The sequence below is a fragment of the Salvelinus namaycush genome, chromosome 16 (assembly GCF_016432855.1).
Source record: "Salvelinus namaycush isolate Seneca chromosome 16, SaNama_1.0, whole genome shotgun sequence".
NCBI classification, from domain to species: domain Eukaryota; kingdom Metazoa; phylum Chordata; class Actinopteri; order Salmoniformes; family Salmonidae; genus Salvelinus; species Salvelinus namaycush.
In genome coordinates this window covers 29,457,006-29,479,174 of record NC_052322.1, presented here as the reverse complement: position 1 = coordinate 29,479,174, position 22,169 = coordinate 29,457,006, and the positions used below count along the sequence as shown (strand labels likewise).

Here is a 22,169-nt window from a genome sequence, read left to right as displayed (position 1 = left end):
TGGGAAGCTTGTGGAAGGCTACGCAAAATGTTTTACCCAAGTTAAACAATTTAAAAGGCAATGCTACCAAATACTAATTGAGTGTATGTAAACTTCTGACCCACTGGGAATGTGATGAAAGAAATAAAAGCTGAAAGAAATAATTCTTGTCACGATCGTCGTAGTGAGGAGACCAAGGCGCAGCGTGATGATAATCCATCTTCTTCTCCTGTCCGGAGCCGACTCTGGCGGCTCCGGACAGGAGGGAGACTCTGGCGGCTCCGGACAGGAGGGCTTCGCTGGAGGCACCATACTGGAGGGCGTCGCTGGAGGCCTCGTGCCATAACTCCTCACTGGAGGCTTCGTGCCATGGATCACCACTGGAGGCTTCGTGCCATGGGTCACCACTGGAGGCTTCGTGCCATGGGTCACCACTGGAGGCTTCGTGCCATGGGTCACCACTGGAGGCTTCGTGCCATGGATCACCACTGGAGGCTTCGTGCCATGGATCACCACTGGAGGCTTCGTGCCATGGATCACCACTGGAGGCTTCGTGCCATGGATCACCACTGGAGGCTTCGTGCCATGGATCACCACTAGAGGCTTCGTGCCATGGATCACCACTGGAGGCTTCGTGCCATGGATCACCACTGGAGGCTTCGTGCCATGGATCACCACTGGAGGCTTCGTGCCATGGATCACCACTAGAGGCTTCGTGCCATGGATCACCACTGGAGGCTTTGTGCCATGGATCACCACTGGAGGCTTCGTGCCATGGATCACCACTGGAGGCTTCGTGCCATGGATCACCACTGGAGGCTTCGTGCCATGGATCATCACTGGAGGCTTCAGGCCATGGATCATCACTGGAGGCTTCGTGCCATGGATCATCACTGGAGGCTTCTTGCCATGGATCATCACTGGAGTGGAGAGAGACACTGGAGGCCTGGCTCTGGGAGAAGGCACAGGACTCACCAGGCTGGGGAGACATATAGGAAGGTTAATTATCAGCGCAGGCATAGGACTCACCAGGCTGGGGAGACATGCAGGAGGCCTTGTCCTTGGCCGAGGCACCGGATACACTGGGCCGTGGAGGCGCACTGGCGGTCTCGAGCGCAGATCTGGCTGCTCCCGTTCTGGCTGGATGCCAGCTTCCACCCGGCAAATGCGGGACGCTGGCACCGAGCACACCGGCCTGTGGATGCTCGGCCCGAGACACCGTGCGCATCACCCCATAGCACGGGGCCTGACCAGTCACATGCTCGCCCCGGTAAGAACGGGGAGTGGGCTCAGGTCTCCAACCTGACTCCGCCAAACTCCCCGTGTTCCCCCCAAAAAAAGATTTTGGGGCTGCCTCTCGGGTTTCCTTGCCAGCTGTGTTCCCTCGTACCACTGGTTCCCTTCTCCTGCTGCCTCCGCTCTCCTGGCTGCCTCCACCTGTTCCCATGGGAGGCGATCCCTTCCAGCCAGGATCTCCTCCCATGTGTAGGATCCCTTCCCGTCCAGAATGTCCTCCCATGTCCATTCCTCCAGAAAACGCTGCTTGGTCTTTTTGTGTTGGGTTATTCTGTCACGATCGTCGTAGTGAGGAGACCAAGGCGCAGCGTGATGATAATCCATCTTCTTTTAATAAAGAAGAAACACTGAACAAATTATACAAAATAACAAAACAAACGTGAACGCTATAAACACTGAGTGCAGACATGCAACCTCACATAGACAATAACCCACAAACCAAACTGGAAAATGGCAACCTAAATAGGATCCCCAATCAGAGACAACGATAAACAGCTGCCTCTGATTGGGAACCAATCTAGGTCACCATAGACCTACATATGCCTAGACTACACACACTCACCCAGACATACAAAAACCCTAGACAATACAAAAACAATCATATCCACCCTCGTCACACCCTGACCTGACCAAAATAATACAGAAAACATAGAATACTAAGGTCAGGGCGTGACATCTCTCTATTATTATTCTGACATTTCACATTCTTAAAATAATGTGGTGATCCTAACTGACCTAAGACAGGGAATTTTTACTAGTATTAAATGTCAGGAATTGTGAAAAACTGAGTTTAAATGTATTTGACTAAGGTGTATGTAAACCTCCGACTTCAATTGGAAGTTTACATACACTTAGGTTGGAGTCATTAAAACTTGTTTTTCAACCACTCCACAAATTTCTTGTTAACAAACTATAGTTTTGGCAAGTTGGTTTGGACATCTACTTTGTGCATGACACAAGTAATTTTTCCAACAATTTTTTACAGACAGATTATTTCACTTATAATTCAGTGGGTCAGAAGTTTACATACACTAAGTTGACTGTGCCTTTAAACACCGTGAGAAGTACTCCCTATCCTATCATAAGTTTCTCAGAGTTCTAGCCAGGTCGGTTCAAACACAGTTTAATTGTTCTCTGTACTTTCCTAGGCACACACACACACACACATTTATCTCCCTCCCAGTCCAACCTAGTTGGACTTATGTTTAATACTTTAACTATTCCTTATACATGCTACATATCTATAATCCCTAATGGTTAAGTTTCAGGGTAGAAGTATTTAATCATTATCTCTAAACATATCAATTATTTTATCATCTGATGAAACAAAAATTTAACTGTTTGGCCATAATGACCATTGTTATGTTTGGAGGAAAAAGGGGGATGTTTGCAAGCCGAAGAACACCATCCCAACCGTGAAGCACGGGGGTGGCAGTATCATGTTGTGGGGGTGCTTTGCTGCAGGAGGGACTGGTGCACTTCACAAAATAGATGGCATCATGAGGAAGGAAAACTATGTGGATATATTGAAGCAACATCTCAAGACATCAGTCAGGAAGTTAAAGCTTGGTCGCAAATGGGTCTTCCAAATGGACAATGACCCCAAGCATACTTCCAAAGTTGTGGCAAAATGGTTAAGGACAACAAAGTCAAGGTGTTGGAGTGGCCAGCCCTGACCTCAATACCATCGAAGAACTGAGTTTGAATGTATTTGGCTAAGGTTTATGTAAATTTCCGACTTCAACCGAATGTTATGTTGGAAAAATCAAATAAAATGTATTTATAAAGCCCTTCTTACATCAGCTGATATCTCTAAGTGCTGTACAGAAACCCAGGCTAAAACCCCAAACAGCAAGCATTGCAGGTGTAGAAGCACGGTGGCTAGGAAAAACTCCCTAGAAAGGCATAAACCTAGGATGAAACCTAGAGAGGAACCAGGCTATGAGGGGTGGCCAGTCCTCTTCTGGCTGTGCCAGGTGAAGATTATAACAGAACATGGCCAAGATGTTAAAATGTTCATAGATGACCAGCAGGGTCAAATAATAATAATCACAGTGGTTGTCGAGGGTGCAACAGGTCAGCACCTCAGGAGTAAATGTCAGTTGGCTTTTCATAGCCGATCATTCAGAGTATCTCTACCGCTCCTGCTGTCTATAGAGAGTTGAAAACAGCAGGTCTGGGACAGGTAGCACGTCCGGTGAACTGGACAGGGTTCCATAGCCGCAGGCAGAACAGTTGAAACTGGAGCAGCAGTACGACCAGGTGGACTGGGGACAGCAAGGAGTCCTCAGGCCACGTAGTCCTGAGGCATGGTCCTAGGGCTCATGTCCTCCGAGAGAGAGAGAGAGAGAGAAAGAAAGAATTAGAGCGCGCATACTTAAATTCACACAGGACACCAGATAAGACAAGAGAAATACTCCAGATATAACAGACTGACCATAGCCCCCCGACACATAAACGACTGCAGCATGTCGTGTCTTTGACTATGCCAGATTGATTGCTATGACATGCTATTCTATAAAATTATTTCTCCGTAATTAATATTACCTGATTGAACTAATCATGTAAATATTAATTAACTAGAGAGGGACACCACGAAAGAATATTTATAGAGCTGTTATCTTTCGAATAAACTCTTAAAGATTGTAATATTTTACTAAATAGCCGTCACATTAATCGTCATTATATTCAGTCTCATCTGAAAGTTGTAAGTCCTTGATTATCTGCAAGAATCCTAGCTAACAAGTTGAATCAGCAATACAAAATTGGGTTTAATTATTTATTTACTAAATACCTAACTAATCACACAGAATCACACATATACAATGAAATCATAACTTGATCACAAATTACGTCATACAGAAAACGTCCCTAGCGGGCGGAATAGATATGACAGCTTGTTACACAAAGGGAAGGGGCGGGAATTTAGTGAAAGAGCGGGAGATTCGGAACAGGGCAAAAGCTGTGCTCTCGTAAATCAGTATCTGATGCATTCTAAATTACCGCCCATTTGAGAAAGAAAATGCAATACATATTTACTCTGAGCTGCGCTTCAGTAGGTTGGTGGTAGATGGAAGAACGTATCGCCAACCCGAGTCCTCTGTCCTTTGGAGAATGTCTCTGGTTGTCACGGGATACTTTGTAGTAACGTTGTGTGTGGAAGACGGGATACTCGGACTGTCCTTCCTAACCTGCGTTTGTAGCAGCTGTTGCCAACTCAACGGCTAGGAGATATCACTTCTGTAGTGAACACGAGTTCAAAGTTCATACCATTCACAATCAAAGTCCATGCTGATGTTGGCCTAGTTCTGTAGTTATTGTCTGAACCATCTTGACATCGGATCGTCATCCAAAATGTACCCGGAACAGGAAGTTATCTTCTGGGAAAATGGCTTTTATAGTGGAGGGAGAGGGGTGTGTCTGAAAGGTTTATTACCCAGGTCTCTTCACAGGGGCGGGCCCCTGGTTGAGCAGAAGCCAAATTTATGAAAACACAGATCTCTCATTTGGAAGGTAAAATTACATTTCACCTCTTCACAAACAATGTCATATTCAAACATTTGAATTAAACAACAATTCCATGTGAATCCGATACCTCTGACGTTTAGACTTTTCACAGTAGCGTTTATGTCATTCTATCATTGATGAGAATGTGTCAGAGGGCAACCGAACTGACATAATATACCTTAAGTACCACCGCATATGTACAGTTGGTTGGATTACCAGAATATAGTTCATTTCCCCCAACTTCTGATGTTACCCAGAATCTCTATGTTAACCCATGGGTTTCCTTATGTCACATCAGTTATAGTGGGGAGAGAGAAAAAGGGGGAAAGAGGTATTTATGACTGTCGTAAACCTACCCCCAACCCAACGTCATGACAAGCATAAATACTGGAGGCTGAGACAGGAGGGGTCAGGAGACACTGTGGCCCTGTCCGACGATACCCCCGGACAGGGCCAAACAGGCAGGATATAATCCCACCCACTTTGCCAAAGCACAGCCCCCACACCACTAGGTGTGTGTATCTTCAACCACCAACTTACCGTCCTGAGACAAGGCCGAGTATAGCCCACAAAGATCTCCGCCACGGCACAACCCAAGGGGGGGGGGGGGCAACCCAGACAGGAAGATCACGTCAGTGACTCAACACACTCAAGTGATGAACCCCTCCTAGGGACGGCATAGAAGAGCACCAATAAGCCAGTGACTCAGCCCCTGTAATAGGGTTAGAGGCAGAGAATCCCAGTGGAGAGAGTCAGTTATAAATTCTTCTGTTCTAGTTAAAAACAAGATATCATCCAGTAGGCCTTGATTAAATTTCAAACATCCTCGCCCAAGTAGAAATTATGTAAGAGTAATATATATGCCAATTATGTGATGGTCCGACCGCATTCTGTCCCCTATCAACACTTTTTTAACTTTTGGTGCCAGAGAGAATGACATAAGAAAGTAATCAAGACGACTAGACTGATTAAGCCTCTGCCATGTATATCTCACTAGGTCGGGGTATTTAAGCCTCCATATATCCACTAATTCCAATATATCCATGACATTCATGATTTCCTTAAGTGTCTGAGGGTGATAGTTTGTAGTGTGGTTTCCTTTACGGTCCATAGAGGTATTTAAAACCATCTCCCACCATAATAATATAGTCTAGTGTTACTGGTAGAGTTGATCAATTATTATATATATATTTTCAAAGAAGCTTGGATCATCATTATTTGGACCATATAGGTTAATAAGCTATACCTGTTTATTGTCCAATAACATATTTAAAATCATCCACCCCTAAAGAAAACATAAATAAACAGTTGTGGGACACACACACACACACACCCATACATACTCATACACACTCAACCCCTTTCCCCCACAACAATCATAGACTCAGGTTCTCAACAGTTGCACCATCCCAGATGTCAACTCAAGAAAGGTCTTGATTTACGAATGCATATACAGTTGCAGCTTTTACAGGCTTATCTGAGATCTTTATACTTCATCATATCAGACTGTCAGTGGGTGAAAAGAGCCAGATGTCCTTTAATAAGAGCACATGACTTTCAAATTTAGACTACATAAAATGTGGGAGAAATTAGGATGACATCTATATGGTGTGTGTGAAATATATAATAACATACACTGAGTATACAAACATTAAGAACACCTTCTCTTTCCATGACATAGACTGATCAGTTGAATCCATGTGAAAGCTATGATCCCTTAGTGATGTCACTTGTTACATCCACTTCAAATCAGTGTAGATGAAGGTGAAGAGACAGGTTAAATAAGGATTTTTAAGCCTTGAGACACTTGAGACATGGATTGTGTATGTGTGCCATTCAGAGGGTGAATGGGCAAGACAAAATATTTAAGTGCCTTTAAATGGGGTATGGTAGTAGGTGCCAGGTGCACCGGTTTGTGACAAGAACTGCAAGGCTGCTGTGATTTTCAGGGTCAAAAGTTTCCTGTGTGTATCAAGAATGGTCCACCACCCAAAGGACACCCAGCCAACTTGACAACAGTGGGAAGCATTGGAGTCAACATGGGCCAGCATCCCTGTGGAACGCTTTCGACACCTTGTAGAGTCCATGCCCCAACAAATTGAGGCTGTTCTGAGGGCAGGGGGTGAAACTCAATTTAAGAAAAACACTGAGCAGGCACCTTGGATAAAAGAGGTTGTTGATTTCAAATAGTAAACAAGAATTTACAAGCTATCCACATGGTATCAAAGAAACTCCTGATTTGTTCAAAAAAGCAAATACAAAGTCTAGTTCAAATTATTTTTTACCTGATTTTTACAATAACAACACAAATATTCAACTTTATTGCATGACTGTTCCATTTTTAAGAGAATATGTTGTTTGGTTTGCCTTGTTGATTATATTGAATAGGTAACACCCAAATAAATGTTTATCATGCAAACTAATCCTTGAAAGTGTGTAAACCTCGTTTTATATCATGGGAGGAATTAGAACAACGTCAAGATCACCAGATATCACCAGCGATTTCGATTTAACTACTTTTTACATGTAAAACCCGTATTTCATTGTGAGATGAGATTATCTGTGCAGCGCGTCTGCAATGAATACTACCTGGAACCGGTCCTAAATTTCCGACGCATGTGCAATGAAAGCACTTCCTTTTCCGCTCAATGCGCTGCGTTTTCTTCTTCAACCAAGCTTCTCCTCAGCGTAAAAAAAAGGTAAACAATTGATATGTACACATTTGAAACTACTGCATTTCACTGGGACAAAAGTAAGCTATTTAGTATCACTGCGTCAGTTGATATGATAATTTGGTGTAGATGTATTGTTTGCTAAGTGAACAACATGATAATGGTTTATGAGTAACGTTAACCTCCATTCATTTAGCTAACGTTCTATCACTGAAGCTCAAAAATAACTAAATCTGTTGCCACAATTTGACAACCACTCGCTAGCGGTCCTCTTGCGTTATTGTACTTTATGTATACTATCATGTAAAGGTTAATTGAATAACCACGTTATTGTAATGCTGTCTATTCTGTACAATTTAAGATTACTAACCGCGTGTTGGCTCAAGTCAATCCGACGTCATGAGTTTGTTCGGGGCCAGCACTGGCTTTGGCGCTGGGGGATTTGGAGCGGCAACCACGGACACCCACAACCCAATGAAGGTAAGTAGCTAGCTAATAACATTCCCTATCTGTAACCTGCATAATAATCAATATTTTTTACTAGTAGAACTTGTTCTGAGAGGTGTAATTCAAATGTATTTGATTTTGAATTATATGTTATCTCATACAGGATGTGGAAGTAACCTCACCCCCAGATGACAGCATCAGTTGCTTGGCGTTCAGTCCCCCTGCTATGCCAGGGAACTTCTTGATAGGGGGATCCTGGGCCAATGATGTGAGTCGAGTCATCATGTTCCACTTAAAGTGCCCACTTCATACTTATGCTGTTTTTGTTGCTATGAGTCTAAAACCCATTCACTTTGTAACAACATATGAGACTGTTTTCTTAAATTTTTCCAGGTGAGGTGTTGGGAGGTACAGGACAACGGGCAGACAGTCCCCAAAGCCCAGCAGATGCACACGGGTCCCGTCCTTGATGTCTGCTGGAGCGAAGTAGGCCCCCTCACATCACATATCTTTACCAACCATATGAGGTGTTTGAATGAAACTTGACTTATTCGTTCCCTTGCTCTTTTAGGACGGTAGCAAGGTTTTCACTGCGTCTTGTGACAAGACTGCCAAAATGTGGGACCTCAACAGCAACCAGGCAATACAGATCGCACAGGTAAATATTTCAGGCTATGAATACTGTTTTCAGTGTTATTTTTCAATTGGTAGTTTCATCACCTCTCTGTGCTTCCCTTGAATACATTGACAAGTTCTGTTGACACTAGAGAAATGGTCTTTGATTTATGTTTCCATTTAGCATGATGCTCCTATCAGAACAGTCCACTGGATCAAAGCCCCCAACTACAACTGCATCATGACAGGCAGCTGGGACAAAACTCTGAAGGTAAGAAACATAATTGGGATTGGGAACTATTTTATATAATAGTTATTATAGGTTATTAAAGGAATAGAGCCAAACAGTCCTTTATCCCAGCAGCAGTAAGGCTCCTGAATGACAGTCACCAGGTCCAGCAGGCTAGCTTACAGTTGACATTGTACTGATGTGAAGTGTATATTGTGTACAGTTGAATCATTATGAATCACCCATGAATTGCACTTGTTCTGTTCTCGTTGTGTGTATTGTCTATATTTGTCCATTTGTATGCTTTGATATGTTTTAAATGTACAGTGTCGCAAACAAAATTTCCCCATTGTGATCATAGTCATTATCTTAGTTATACTTTTAATCATTAATTTATTTGTTTGATTTGCTCTGCTGTAGTTCTGGGACACCCGCTCGCCCAACCCAATGATGTCTCTGCAGTTGCCGGAGAGGTGCTACTGTGCAGACGTGGTGAGGACCTAGTGCTAAAGCTCCAGTGATTCATATTCTTTAAGTGGTTTTCTATAATAGCTCTAAATAGCGTTCAGCAGAGTTACATTTTCCCCCAAAAATTGCTTAAAGTGTGCTTTCCTGGGGCCTCATTTATAAACGGTGCATACTTACAAAATATACCCAAAAATATGCATGTGCCAGTTTTACCACAAAAGTTGTCACAGAACTTGACTTGAGAATGTCCTTTCCTCCTCAAACTAAGACCATGCGTACACATATCTTCTGGCGGTTTAAGTATTGCAAGCAGGAAAGTTGGCCTGTGCTAATGGGGTATATGGTGATACTCTTAATAACAAGATGCAGCCATTTGCTGTTAGTGAGAAGAGCAAATATTAAGTGTGTTTTGTTTTTAGATTCTAAAATAACTACAGAATTGTTTTCATAATTATTTCAGAATAAATTCCTACATTTCTATGGCTGTGATGGGTTCATATTCCTGAAGTAGCCATACAACAAATTACCATGCGCATCTCTCATTTAATTGGGTCTATGTAAATAGATAGGCAATGTATTTCAAGTTTTGCTATACGTGATCCCATATGCAGTGTGGTTTATAACACAGTTGATCTTGTACTTTGAAGTATGTATACTACTACTGTATGCCAATTGTTTTCTCTTTCAGAAATGGTCAATACAGCATAAATTACTGCAATTTTTTAAAACTTTTGTCAACACAGTAAATAGACAAGTAGCTTATGTAAAATATTTGACAGTATGGGTAAGCGACAGTATTGCTGTGTGATAGGAGCATAATATAAACCTATTTAATCTTAGAGCCTATATCAAAGCAGGACATAGAAAAAATCTATTGAAGTGTGGGCTGAAGCCTACTTTTAAATTGTTTCCACTATACAATCAATCTTCCATAATGCACAAACAGGCACTCGCTATAAGCAGCATTCATGTTAAGTTTGGAAAAGTTACTGCAAAATAGCATCATGCTTTCTGCCCACACCTCTACAGAAATGTAATCAAATATGCCATTGATCTTTTTTATAGAAACTGCCGTGGCCTAATTCCAATAGTGACAAATTATACAGCAAATAAAGGGAGCGTTATTGTCAGTATAAAAAGTGAACAGAGGGTGTTTTCCAGGCGGAGTTTTAATACTCGTTCACGCATGCTCAGTTTTATGACAGGTCTGATTTATAAAACGGGAAACATGCTTGGTGTGCACCAAGTTTATAAATCTCTATTTTTAGACGTACGCATTCTTTTCAGAAATGGCGCCCGCAGGTATTGTGTGGAATTTACGCAATGGTTATAAATGAGGCCGCTGGTTTTATACGTCATGTGTTGTCAACTCAACTGATTGGTTCCCTGTTGTTTTCAGGTGTACCCCATGGCAGTGGTAGCGTCTGCAGACCGAGGTTTGATTGTATATCAACTTGAAAACCAGCCGTCTGAGTTTAGGAGGATAGACTCACCACTCAAACACCAGGTGACTGGTCTCACATACCAGGTGACTTACAGGTCTCCCTAAAAGAGTTCTTTTGACCTCATTGGGACTTCCTGGATAAATGAAGGTTACATTTAAAAAAAATGAACAATACATTTACAGGACTATCTACTACTGTACATACACACACCTTTTCAGAGTGCAGTTTCCATTGATTATCAATTATTCATGAATAGTTCATGCCTGTGGTGTACACCCTAACACTACCTCTTCCATCTCCCTGTATCAGCACCGCTGCATAGCCATTTTTAAGGACAAACAGAACAAGCCTGCTGGATTTGCTCTCGGAAGCATTGAAGGGAGGGTTGCCATTCACTACATCAACCCTCCTAACCCGTGAGTACCACAAACCAGGCTGTTCCTTAAACTGTGAGAAAGACCTTGGCTACCACCCACGGCACCCTACTCACCACACTGTGTTTTTGTGTTGTAGAGCCAAGGATAACTTCACCTTTAAGTGCCACAGGTCGAATGGAACCAACACAGCCACACCACAAGATATCTATGCTGTGAGTCCAGATTTTGCTCTCTACACCCTGCTTTCATATACATTTGGATACAGTCAGTAGGTAGCATAAGATATTGGGGTGTTTTTCATGCAAACACCTTGCTGTTTCTGATCAAACAGGTAAATGCCATCTCCTTCCACCCTGTCCACGGGACACTGGCGACTGTTGGGTCGGATGGTCGCTTCAGCTTCTGGGATAAAGATGCCCGCACCAAGCTGAAGACCTCAGAGCAGCTGGACCAGCCAATCACAGCATGCTCCTTCAACAACAACGGCAACATCTTTGCCTACGCCTCCAGCTATGATTGGTCAAAGGTAACATTTTATCTCGTACCTCATGTTATGATAGGTTGATTTAAGACTCATTCTATTCCTTCAAAATGGACAGGCAATATTAAAAAAAAAAAAAAAAGCTAAATTGATACATATGTGTTTAACCTCAGGGACATGAGTACTACAACCCTCAGAAAAAGAACTACATCTTCCTGCGTAATGCTACTGAGGAGCTGAAACCACGGAACAAGAAATGGTGAGTCAGAATTGCATTGTCATTTCATCAATCACGTTTGGTCACCTCTATGGTGACCGTCACAAGACATGATTTTCTATGCTCTCATTAAGAAATGTAGAACCACATGTATATTGGTGGACAAGAAAATACTTGAAAGCAACAGACTTAATGGCTTGTACATTTCTCTCATGTCTCTAGATTTGTCCAGTATCTCACCTGTTGTTTGCAAAATGGAGGGTTGTCAAACACACACGTCATGCCTGCACGACCCTGTTCCTTTCCTGTGCCAACATCAATGGTGGAGCTGCTACTTGCAAAATAGGGGTTGGAGAGTGATAAGATATTGTTTTGAAATATCTGATATTTTATTTTCTATTGTCACGATACCATGGTTGCATTTAAAGTAATGTTTTTTTTCTCTGTTACATTGTTGTACAATTTAACGATATTGGAGAATGACATAAATGACTAGATAAAGACAAGTTACGACTGTTTTTTGCAACACCTTTTTTCATTCTCTTGCACATTTTTTTAATTTAACTAGGTATGTCAGTTAAGAACAAATTCTTATTTAAAATGACGGCCTACCCCGGACCAGTTGTGCACCGCCCTATGGGACTTCCAATCACGGCCGGATGTGATGCCTCTTGCGCTGAGATGCAGTGCCTTAGACTGCTGCGCCACTCGGGAGCCAACCCCTGCTAATATTCACATATGTTTAGAACACTATACAAACAAGAATGCATAGAACATACATGGTATACTGGGCTTCTGTAACTTAACATTACCCCATTTCACCCATTTGGATTTCTATAAAAAAGGGACACTGCATTTGGGAAAGGGGATACATAGGGGGCTGCCTTGATTGGCACCTGGAAAACAGTGGGTTAACTACCTTGTCTGCTCTGGGATTCAATCCAGCAACCTTTCGGTTACTGGCCCATCGCGCCTACCCGCCAGGCTACCTGCTGGCATCAATAGCTGCAGGTCCCAGTATCTTTAAATTCCCTTGTCTATAGTAGGCTACTATAATATATAGCTAAACTACTCTGCACGATAAACTGAGAAATGCTGCAGGAAAATATTTTTAGTTCTATACGATCGTAGACTACGAGCAGAATTTAGACAGACGGGTTTAGATCAGTGTTTCCCAACACTGGTCGATTACCACACATTTTTATTGTAACACTGGACTAGCACACCTGATTCAACTTGTCAACTAATCATCAAGCCCACAATGATTTGAATTATGTGCGTTTGTCAAGGGCTACAACCAAACTCTACTGTTGGAGGTACTCGAGGACCAGGGGTTGGGAAACACTGGTTCAGATGACCAGACACCGGAGCGGGAATTCGTGTATTCTCGCGATGGTCCTTTACGTCACAGTCTACATAAAACATTCGAACTCCTCGGCTACTTCTCTTTTGATTACGATATTTTGTGCGAGGATCAATAATCATGCCTCGCATCTATGTTGGAAAACTTAATTATAATGCTCGAGAAAAAGACCTTCAAAGATTTTTCAATGGCTACGGAAAGCTTATGGAAATTGATCTGAAAAATGGGTAAGTTGATCATATAAGAGAATCAGTTTGAACAAAAAATAGCTGGCAAGCTAATGGTAACTATATATCCAGTTGGCGTTAGCTAGCTAACGTTACCTACTTGCTTTCGGCTAGCTTCCCCAAAATATAAGCGAAATACATTTGCCTTTCATTTGTGTTATCTGTGCGTGTAATAGAAATTAGCTAAAGTTAGTGGTTATTAGCTGCACACATTTGCTTTACTAAAGCATTTAACATGTTTTGTAAAGAAGGCCCCTAGCTAACGTATTTAGATGCTAGCTACTACACAGCGTGTTCAAAATGGCTGCTTGTTTGGCTGCAGGCAGTTTTTTTTGGTCGTTACTAGTTATTACAGTCAAAGTCATGAACCCCGCCTATTTCTACAATTTCTCTTAAAATGTGATTTTTAAACCTAACCTTAACCAACCCCTCTTAACCTTAAACGAGGACCAAGAAGAGAATTGTTTTCGTGCATTTTTACAATATAGCCAATTTGGACTTTGTTTCTGTGCTATCTAGTGGAAACCCATTTTTTTTGTGTGCGGCCATGTGGCTACCAATGATGTATATAAACCCTGGATTTTGGATGCAAGTATTAGCATAAGAAGCTCCGAAGTGACCGGTCGGCCATATTGGTACTCCACAGAAGAAACAGTCCTCCATGTTAATAAATGTAATTCCTACAGTATTTCAATATTACATGTGTTTTTTTTCTTTTTGTAAGGGAGACTAACATTAGCACTTTCTTAAATGTATACTTTTATAGGGTGTCCTCCCACAGGGCGTAACAAACATTTGCATGAGCTAAATTAAATGTAAAAGGCTTTGAGAATAAGAAGCATGGTATATGTTCAGTGCTCCGTTGACATTTCAGCGATACACTTGTTGTGAATTCTTTGAAAAATAACAGGAATTTTGAATTGGTATGGAAACTGTACTAAAATGTGAAATACTACATGACTGCTCAAAATCGATATCCATCTTGCCTCTTATGTTAGGACTTGGCGACATGGCCCAAATAGCATATCACAATATTTATCCATTTCTGACAGTATGTTATGTTTTTAAATAATAAAGGTTCATTTGCCTTGAGTAGTGTGTGACCCTAGGGTGGCAACACATACATTCTAAGTTAATTCATTGGGTTTTCCTCTATTCTGTTCAATTCAACTTCAACCAAAAATAATTTTCATAAATTTCTACATTTCTACATTATTGTGACGGGGTAGGAACCAAAATGTTGGGCAGTGTTTCCTAGGGGACCCTACAATCTTTGGCTACATTAAATGTTCATGTAGCCAACCTATTCGTGATTTGTCAATTCCTCTTTGATTTAGAAGATACTGTTGCACAAACAACATGCAGATTGAGGCCTGCTAAAACTTGCTAAGAATAGACAAATGTAGCTTTTTGTAGATGTAAGAAACTAATTGTGTAATTACAGAACGCTTTTAAATTTTATATTAAGAAGCAAAGTGGAAACAATGTTGTTGTCATCAACATTGTTGCATGTGCTACATTGACCATGCAGACTGAACAAGTTTCTCGTGGTCAAGCAACAACAAATGCGCTCCTTGAGGGGCAGGGCTAGGTCTGTGTGGAAAGCAGCGAGGAGAGGGATGACTTGAGTAGCGGCGTAAACTATAAAATGGATGTTATACATGGCATATCACAAATAATTTTTTTAAACATTCTAATACTGTTATAGAAGGTAACGTAAAGACCCAAACCAGTCCGTGCCTCATTACCGGTATATAGTAAAATACAGCCCTATTTTATGTCCTGCGGACTCAAAAAAGAAAGATGTGAGTTCAACAGTAAAGGGAGCCTGTCAGGTAGCCTTAATTCTTGCAGAGTCCAGCCTAGCTGTTGCAATGCACTTATTTTTTTGAACATGGCCTTTGAAAAAATTGAGGTTTGGACCATTGGTTTTCCTAGAGGAAAATATACACACATAACTTATTTTACCCATTGGTCAGAAATAATTTATGACACCCTATACTGCAGCGTTAGAGTTGAGAAATCTGTGTTTTCAAAACGCAGACCCTTAAACAAATGTGCTTTTTGAACCATTTCACCTGTTTTATGTTACATCAAGACTGATCAGGGGCGTGCAACTATAGTTATCCTTCACAGAAAATGTGAATGACTAGTTAAACTACTAGCTGCTAATTAGCTAAGTGCCTTGAAATTAATTGTTTTGGCATTTGTTTTTATTGCTAGCTTATTTAACTTTTTTATATTTTAGATATGGCTTTGTAGAATTTGAGGATAATCGTGATGCGGACGACGCAGTGTATGAACTGAATGGCAAGGAGTTGTGCGGGGAGCGTGTGACCGTGGAACATGCCAGAGGACCGCGCCGTGACCGAGATGGATATGGTGGTGGTGGTGGTGGTGGGGGTGGTGGTCGCAGTAAGTGCAATGTATTTCAATTTTCCCTTTACCCTTTTCCCAATGGGTCAAGGAGATGTGAATGTGGACCGTACACACACACAGGCCTGTGATCCTGAAGTGGAGTTTGACTTAACTCGCCAATACTCAATGATGTCACCATTTCCATAGTGTCACCATTGAGTATGGTACAAGTTTGACCCAACTCGGAGCAGACTTCAGATTACTGCTACTGATTGTTTAGGTGTAGTGAAACCATGTTTCTAGTGTTTTCTTCCTGGTGGAACACCAATAAACAACTGTATTTAGTTAAGAAGTCACGACTTTGTCACCATGTAGCCCAGCTGTACCGTGAAATACCATTACATGTGAATTGTCTTTGCGTTTTGATTTCAACATTAACAAAGTCCTTGATGTTTCAATTTGAAAGAGTCCAGCTGCGGGCTGAGGCTGAGTCCATTGAGGCTAAGATGACTGCCTGTCCCGTTTGGCCTTGGCTTTCACCTTTACAATGTGTGTGTGACCTATGCCTCTTGACCCTTGGCTGACCTAACCGGAAGCCTTGATGACATCATCCTTTTTCCAATAGACCAGGGGTGATGGTGAGGATTCCCATTGGTTTCTATGTTGAAAAAATAAGTGGGACGGCTTTAAGTCAACATGTTACCGTTCCCTGTAAGAAGGCAAAGCAACTGCATTGTCACCAGTTTGACAACCGGTTAGGCTATGTCATGGGGAAAAACCTTTGTAGCGTTATGTCAGTTGGCACTCTTACAAAATGTGTTACAAGTTTTTGACATTGACTTTGTGGAAGCCTCCGTTTGTCTTTCAGGATTCGAGAGTTTGTAAGAAAAACATCACTGTCCATTTGTTTATACTGCTAAAGATTTGCAGTTTTTAAACATTTGTCAGACTGGCTGTATGTTGCTGATAACAGATGCAGTGGTGTTCTTTGCACAGCAATGAACTACTTCAGAGGCTGTACAGTGAGGAGAATAAAAATGTACAGCCACTAAGCCAACAAATGCCACAGCTTTAATACCTCAGTCACTTAATTAGGTTTGTCTTGAGACTGGGTCCAGATGGACATCTCACAGGACCTATATTAAACATTACCACACCTTTTTATTCTGGTAGTTGCATTCTCTGTTCATGGTCTGATCCACTAAGTGAAAAGCCTATATGCCACTCTGTTTTGCTGACAATTTGTCTGTCCTGTCATTTAAAGGTAGTAGTGGTTACAGCAGCAGCAGAAGCCGCACTGGCAGGGATAAGTATGGGCCACCCGTCCGTACAGAGTACCGACTGATCGTTGAGAATCTGTCCAGCCGCTGCAGCTGGCAGGATCTAAAGGTGAGTCGAGGGGACACTTATATTTAAGCAATAAGGCCTGAAGCATTGTGGTATATTGCAAATATACCATACCTAAGGGCTGGTCTTAGGCGCAAAGCATATTGCCTGGATACAGCCCTTAGCAGTAGTATATTATATACCACAAACCCACAAGCTGCCCTATTGCTATTATAAACCGGTTACCAACATAAATATAACAGTAAACAAGTAGTTTTGCGCCATACTGTGGTATATTGTCTGATATACACAGAGCTGGAATGCTGTTTCAGCCAATGTGTCCATTACCCAAACTACCTGGTTTATAATTATAGCTGAGGGACAGGTACTGAAGATGAACTGCCAGTTGCTATCCATGGTAGGTCGTTTTGTTTCTGAAATATTGGGGTAATGTTCGGCAGTGACTTTGCCTTGTCTCCTACAGGATTTCATGCGCCAGGCTGGAGAGGTCACGTATGCCGACGCCCACAAGGAGCGTACCAATGAGGGTGTCATCGAGTTTGGCTCACGCTCAGACATGAGGAGGGCCCTAGACAAGCTGGACGGCACGGACATCAACGGGAGGAAGATCCGCCTGGTGGAGGAAAAGTCTCGCCGCCGACGCTCCTACTCTGGCAGTCGCTCCAGGTGAGGTTCTACACACCGCCCTGCTCTTTATTAGTAGTTAAATCCCATGTGTGGTGTCACTTATCCAGCCATTTAATGTGACATTTGTATTCTGGTTCCCCCCTGCAGGTCTCGCAGCAGACGTCGCTCTCGTAGCAGGAGCCGCAGGAGCAGTCGCTCCAGGAGTAACTCCAGATCCCACTCCCGGTAAGCTGGCCCTAATGTCTAGAGAAGTATGGTTTAGATTGTTGTACCCATATTGACCAAAGATTGTTAACAATTCTGTCAACCCCCTGCAGATCCCATTCTCGCAGCAAGAGACGCCACTCCAAGTCTGGAAGGAAGTCTCGTTCCCGCTCTCGCACCCACAAATCCAGATCCCGTTCCAACAAAAGCAAGTCCCGTTCCAAGAGCTGCTCCAAGGTGAAATCCGAGCGGGATTCCCGCAGCCGCTCCAAGGAGAAGTCGGCCAACAAAAAGTCCCGTAGCCGCTCAGCATCTCCCGTGGAAAATGGGAAGGAGGAGCGTTCCTCTCGCTCCCCTTCCCCAGCAGCTGACCGTCGCTCCAAGTCTCCAGACAAGCGTTCAGTCTCCCGCTCTAAATCCAGGTCTAGATCAGCTTCCCGAGATTAAAGGCTTCATCCACATGTTCCCCATTTGAGCAACTGGTGATATAGGACCAGCTCCTATTTGATTTGACAGCTCAATTGCAGCACCAGGTGCATCAAGGCATGCTCAGTCTTAATCAGTGCTATCCTTGACACTTAAAAATCCGAACTACTATCTTGACGTATTATACATGGCATGAGAATGATTTAGTCATGTTTATTGTGGGGGAGTGCGCATCGTAGATTACAGCTGTTGATCCGTTTTGTATTAATTGTACATAGAGGAGCTTGTCTGAAGGGCTTTGTATTTAAAACAAGCCAGGCCTTTTCTTTAATATCCTTTTTAGTTCTTGTTCGTATTCCTCCGTCTGCTTTTGCTTACCTCAGGGTGGTGTTTTGAATTGATTTTTCATTTTCATGATAGGAATCATTTCACCTATTGAGCCCCCCTCAAGATGTACTGTGTGTGCATACAATTTGTAGATGAGCAGATTTTTGGCATTGTATGAACAGGTTTACCGGGGATGGTGGTACAAATTACACCCTCTCCACATAAGAAGCCGTTTTGATTACATGTAACATGCCCTTTTTTTTTTTGTACATTTAATAAAAAGTTCATATGAAAATTGCTGGTTTGTGATATTATTCTCCCATGATGACACAAGCTTTGCTGTGTTTTGATGAGTCATTGAACATTATGATTGACAGTGAAATTGTTGAGTGAAATAATTGTTTCCTTGACGCGCGGGGGGGAGAGGTTGTGGTTGAAATTATGAACATTTTGGGAGGTTATTTAACTCATGGAATTGGAGCGATGCATTTGGATCCGCTGTAGGGTGAGCTGCGCATGCGTGATTTTAAGATTCTGACCCGCAAGAAGAAACCGCTGGTAAGCTAAATTTAGTCCCAAATTGATCAGCTAATATGCATGTATATTGCTTTGACGTGCCTGCAATAAGCGCTACAGAATCCTGAAACTATAACGCTTGCAGATGGTAAGAGAATTTGTAATTTTCTTGCGGTTGACATCCAGCATGCATGAACATAATTAGTCATAAAGCTATTTGGTATCGCAAATCATTTAAGAATTCAATATATTCTGTCATTCGATAGCCTATTACATCAGGTTTCCAGAGAACTAACGGACCGCATCATAATAGGGATTTTATTTTTCTCGCCTGAATGTCATGAAACGATGTCATTCATTCGAAATCTTGCCAGGATTTTTTTTTTTTACATTTTCACAAATTGTAGTTTTTTTTCTTAAATTGCTTCAAGGGTTTCTGATCCTCCGCCATTTTACTGCTGAATTGCTGTGTTTTTGTTAAATTAATAATATAATTATTTTGCATTGTGGCTCTACTTTCCCTTGTTATTCGAAGAGGAGCGTTGTCAAATAAAGCAGTTGACATTACAGAAAGGTCATAATAGCTCAATGAAATTGTTTATTTTAAAAGAAATCATTCCTTGAATGTACTTTATCACCGATGCTGTCAAATGAGACTAAAATTCAATAATTCAATTTTTAAGGTTTCCTCACAATGCAGAGAAACACAGCATTATTATTGATAAAAGGAGAAGAATGGCAGCATATCTGTACAGGAAATTGTCCAATTTATTTAGCTGTTTAGTGGTAAAAGATAAGACTGGATGCAGGGGATGCATGATATGGGGAATACATCTGAATCCTGTAACCTTTCTGGCATTCAAGACCCATAGCACCCTATATTCCAATGTCACTCCAGCTGTCATTCTAATCCTAATAAATATGTGAAATTGTGATGGTTAAACTGACATTATGATCTTTTTTTCAGAGGCAGTAAGTGAAGTCTGTCATGAGTGCCAAAGTGGAGCTGGATGTTTCAGCCAAAGAAGCAGATCCCAATCCTCCCACTGACTCCAGTGATGCCCTCTCCTCCAATGACAGCCTGTCGAAGAAGACACACCCACAGACCACCACAGCACTCATCCTGCCAGGTGAGATAAGGCCACCATGACTCTCCTGGAACTATTACACTCAATAGTGTTCCGTAATGTATTGCACCCTGAACATTCTCCAACTCAGAGATATGCTGCACAATGTCCTAAGTTTAGACAAAACAGAGGGGGGTACATACTACCCTCCTACTAGTTTCACACAGCTACATATCATATTCGCTCAGAACTTAGAAGACTGGCCACTCTCTCCCCAGCCCCTGTTCCCAGTACACAGAAGGTGGAGGTCTCTCCGGGTGCTGCTGAGGCAGGCAATGGAGCCACAGCTGGAGAGGTGGAAACCCCCACTCTAGCCCCCCAGGTTGGGGGAGCCTGTAGCATCGTCCATGTACTGGAGTGGAAAGAAGGGATGGCCATCTTACCCAGCAGCAACCTTAAGGTGAATGACATCTGATGGCCATTGTATGTTATTATAAGCGTAGGGTTCTCTAGTATTAAGCATTGTTGGAGTAAAGAGGCCAGCCAGCCTGTTCTCATAGAATAGACGTAATATAGTATATGTAAATCCGGAACACTCAAATTAGAATGATATGTTCAGTTCGGTATGGTTACATAAGACAAGACAGAAGGTTACTTAGCGCAAAAACGTAAGTAGGGTGGATGGTTGGTTAGTTTGGCGCATAAAGCGAATGTTTAGCAACCCAAAGGTTGCTTGTTCAAAACTCATCGCGGACAACTTTAGCTAATTAGCAACTACTTACTACTTTTTGCTACTTTGCAACTTCTTAGCATGTTAGCTAACCTTTTATCCTTAACCCCTAGCCAAACTAATGTTAGCCACCTAGCTAACGTTAGCCACAACAAATTGGAATTCATAACATCATACGTTTTGTAAATGTATAACATATTGTATGAATTGCAATTTGTAACATATTCTACAAATTCAAATTCGTAACATTTCATACAAATTGTAATTCGTAACATATCATACGGCAGGTAGCCTAGTGGTTAGAGCGTTGGGCTAGTAACCGAAAGGTTGTTCTTAACTGACTTGCCTAGAATTTGTTCTTAACTGACTTGCCTAGTTAAATAAAGGTTAAAATAAATAAAATATGAAATGGACATCCACAAATGAATGCATACAAAATGTAAAATGTCATAATAATTTGAAGTGTCCTGGATTTACCCCTGAGTCCAGGTTGTGTATGCACATGGTTGAAATACAGTATGTGCATTTTTCAGTTCTGTGTGAGTGACTGTGGAACACTGGAGATGATCAGCCAAGGGAAAATCAGCAGTGCTGAACCAGCAGTAATGGTGTCTGGGAAAATACCTGACTCCAAAAACAGGCCAACTAACAAAACAGGTAGGCTACAGATGAACAGTCCCTTAACTAAATCCTAATGTAAATGATCTAGCTAGTGAACTAGTAAGTTCACAACTCATATTTAATTCCAGAAATATCCTCAAAAACTACTTGCTATACTGTATGCAATCCTTTCCTGATCCCAACCTGATATAATGCCTCCGACTGTGTGATCACTCTCTCCGTAGCCGATGTGAGTAAGTTCTTTAAACAGGTCAACATTCACAAGGCCGCAGGGCCAGATGGATTACCGGACAGGTACTCAGAGCATGCGCTGACCAACTGTCAAGTGTCTTCACTGACATTTTCAACCTCTCCCTGACCGAGTCTGTAATACCTACATGTTTCAAGCAGACCACCATATTCCCTGTGCCCAAGAACGCCATGGTACCCTGCCTAAATGACTACCGACCCGTAGCACTCACGTCTATAGCCATTAAGTGCTTTGAAAGGCTGGTCATGGCTCACATTAACACCATCCCAGAAATCCTATACCCACCCCAATTCACATACCGCCTCAACAGATCCACGGATGACGTGATCTCCAATGCACTCCACACTGCCCTTTCCCACCTGGACAAAAGGAA

General features: G+C 42.1%; 2 protein-coding genes across 4 annotated transcripts; both read left to right on the top strand.

Moving 5' to 3' along the window:
* The first annotated feature begins 7,408 nt into the window (after positions 1–7,408).
* Positions 7,409–12,261, top strand: LOC120060746 (mRNA export factor). 3 transcript variants are annotated; one of them, XM_039010156.1, is made up of 13 exons: positions 7,409–7,481; positions 7,816–7,934; positions 8,065–8,169; positions 8,295–8,387; positions 8,473–8,559; positions 8,701–8,787; positions 9,166–9,237; positions 10,613–10,720; positions 10,968–11,074; positions 11,172–11,247; positions 11,367–11,561; positions 11,690–11,775; positions 11,956–12,261. In XM_039010156.1, coding segments are annotated over exons 2-13 (1,098 nt in total). In that variant the 5' UTR covers positions 7,409–7,481; positions 7,816–7,853; the 3' UTR covers positions 11,957–12,261. The 3 variants fall into 3 exon arrangements, with proteins under 3 accessions (XP_038866084.1, XP_038866082.1, XP_038866083.1); XM_039010154.1 differs by having other exon boundaries at positions 10,613–10,741; XM_039010155.1 differs by lacking the exon at positions 11,956–12,261 and having other exon boundaries at positions 11,690–11,779.
* An 884-nt stretch (positions 12,262–13,145) lies between these two features.
* On the top strand, positions 13,146–18,903 carry LOC120061287 (serine/arginine-rich splicing factor 6-like). The gene is made up of 6 exons (XM_039010991.1): positions 13,146–13,323; positions 15,572–15,738; positions 16,946–17,070; positions 17,492–17,694; positions 17,803–17,880; positions 17,973–18,903. Exons 1-6 carry the CDS (start codon positions 13,217–13,219, stop codon positions 18,304–18,306), a joined length of 1,014 nt encoding a protein of 337 aa, XP_038866919.1. The 5' UTR covers positions 13,146–13,216; the 3' UTR covers positions 18,307–18,903.
* The last annotated feature ends 3,266 nt before the right edge of the window (positions 18,904–22,169 follow it).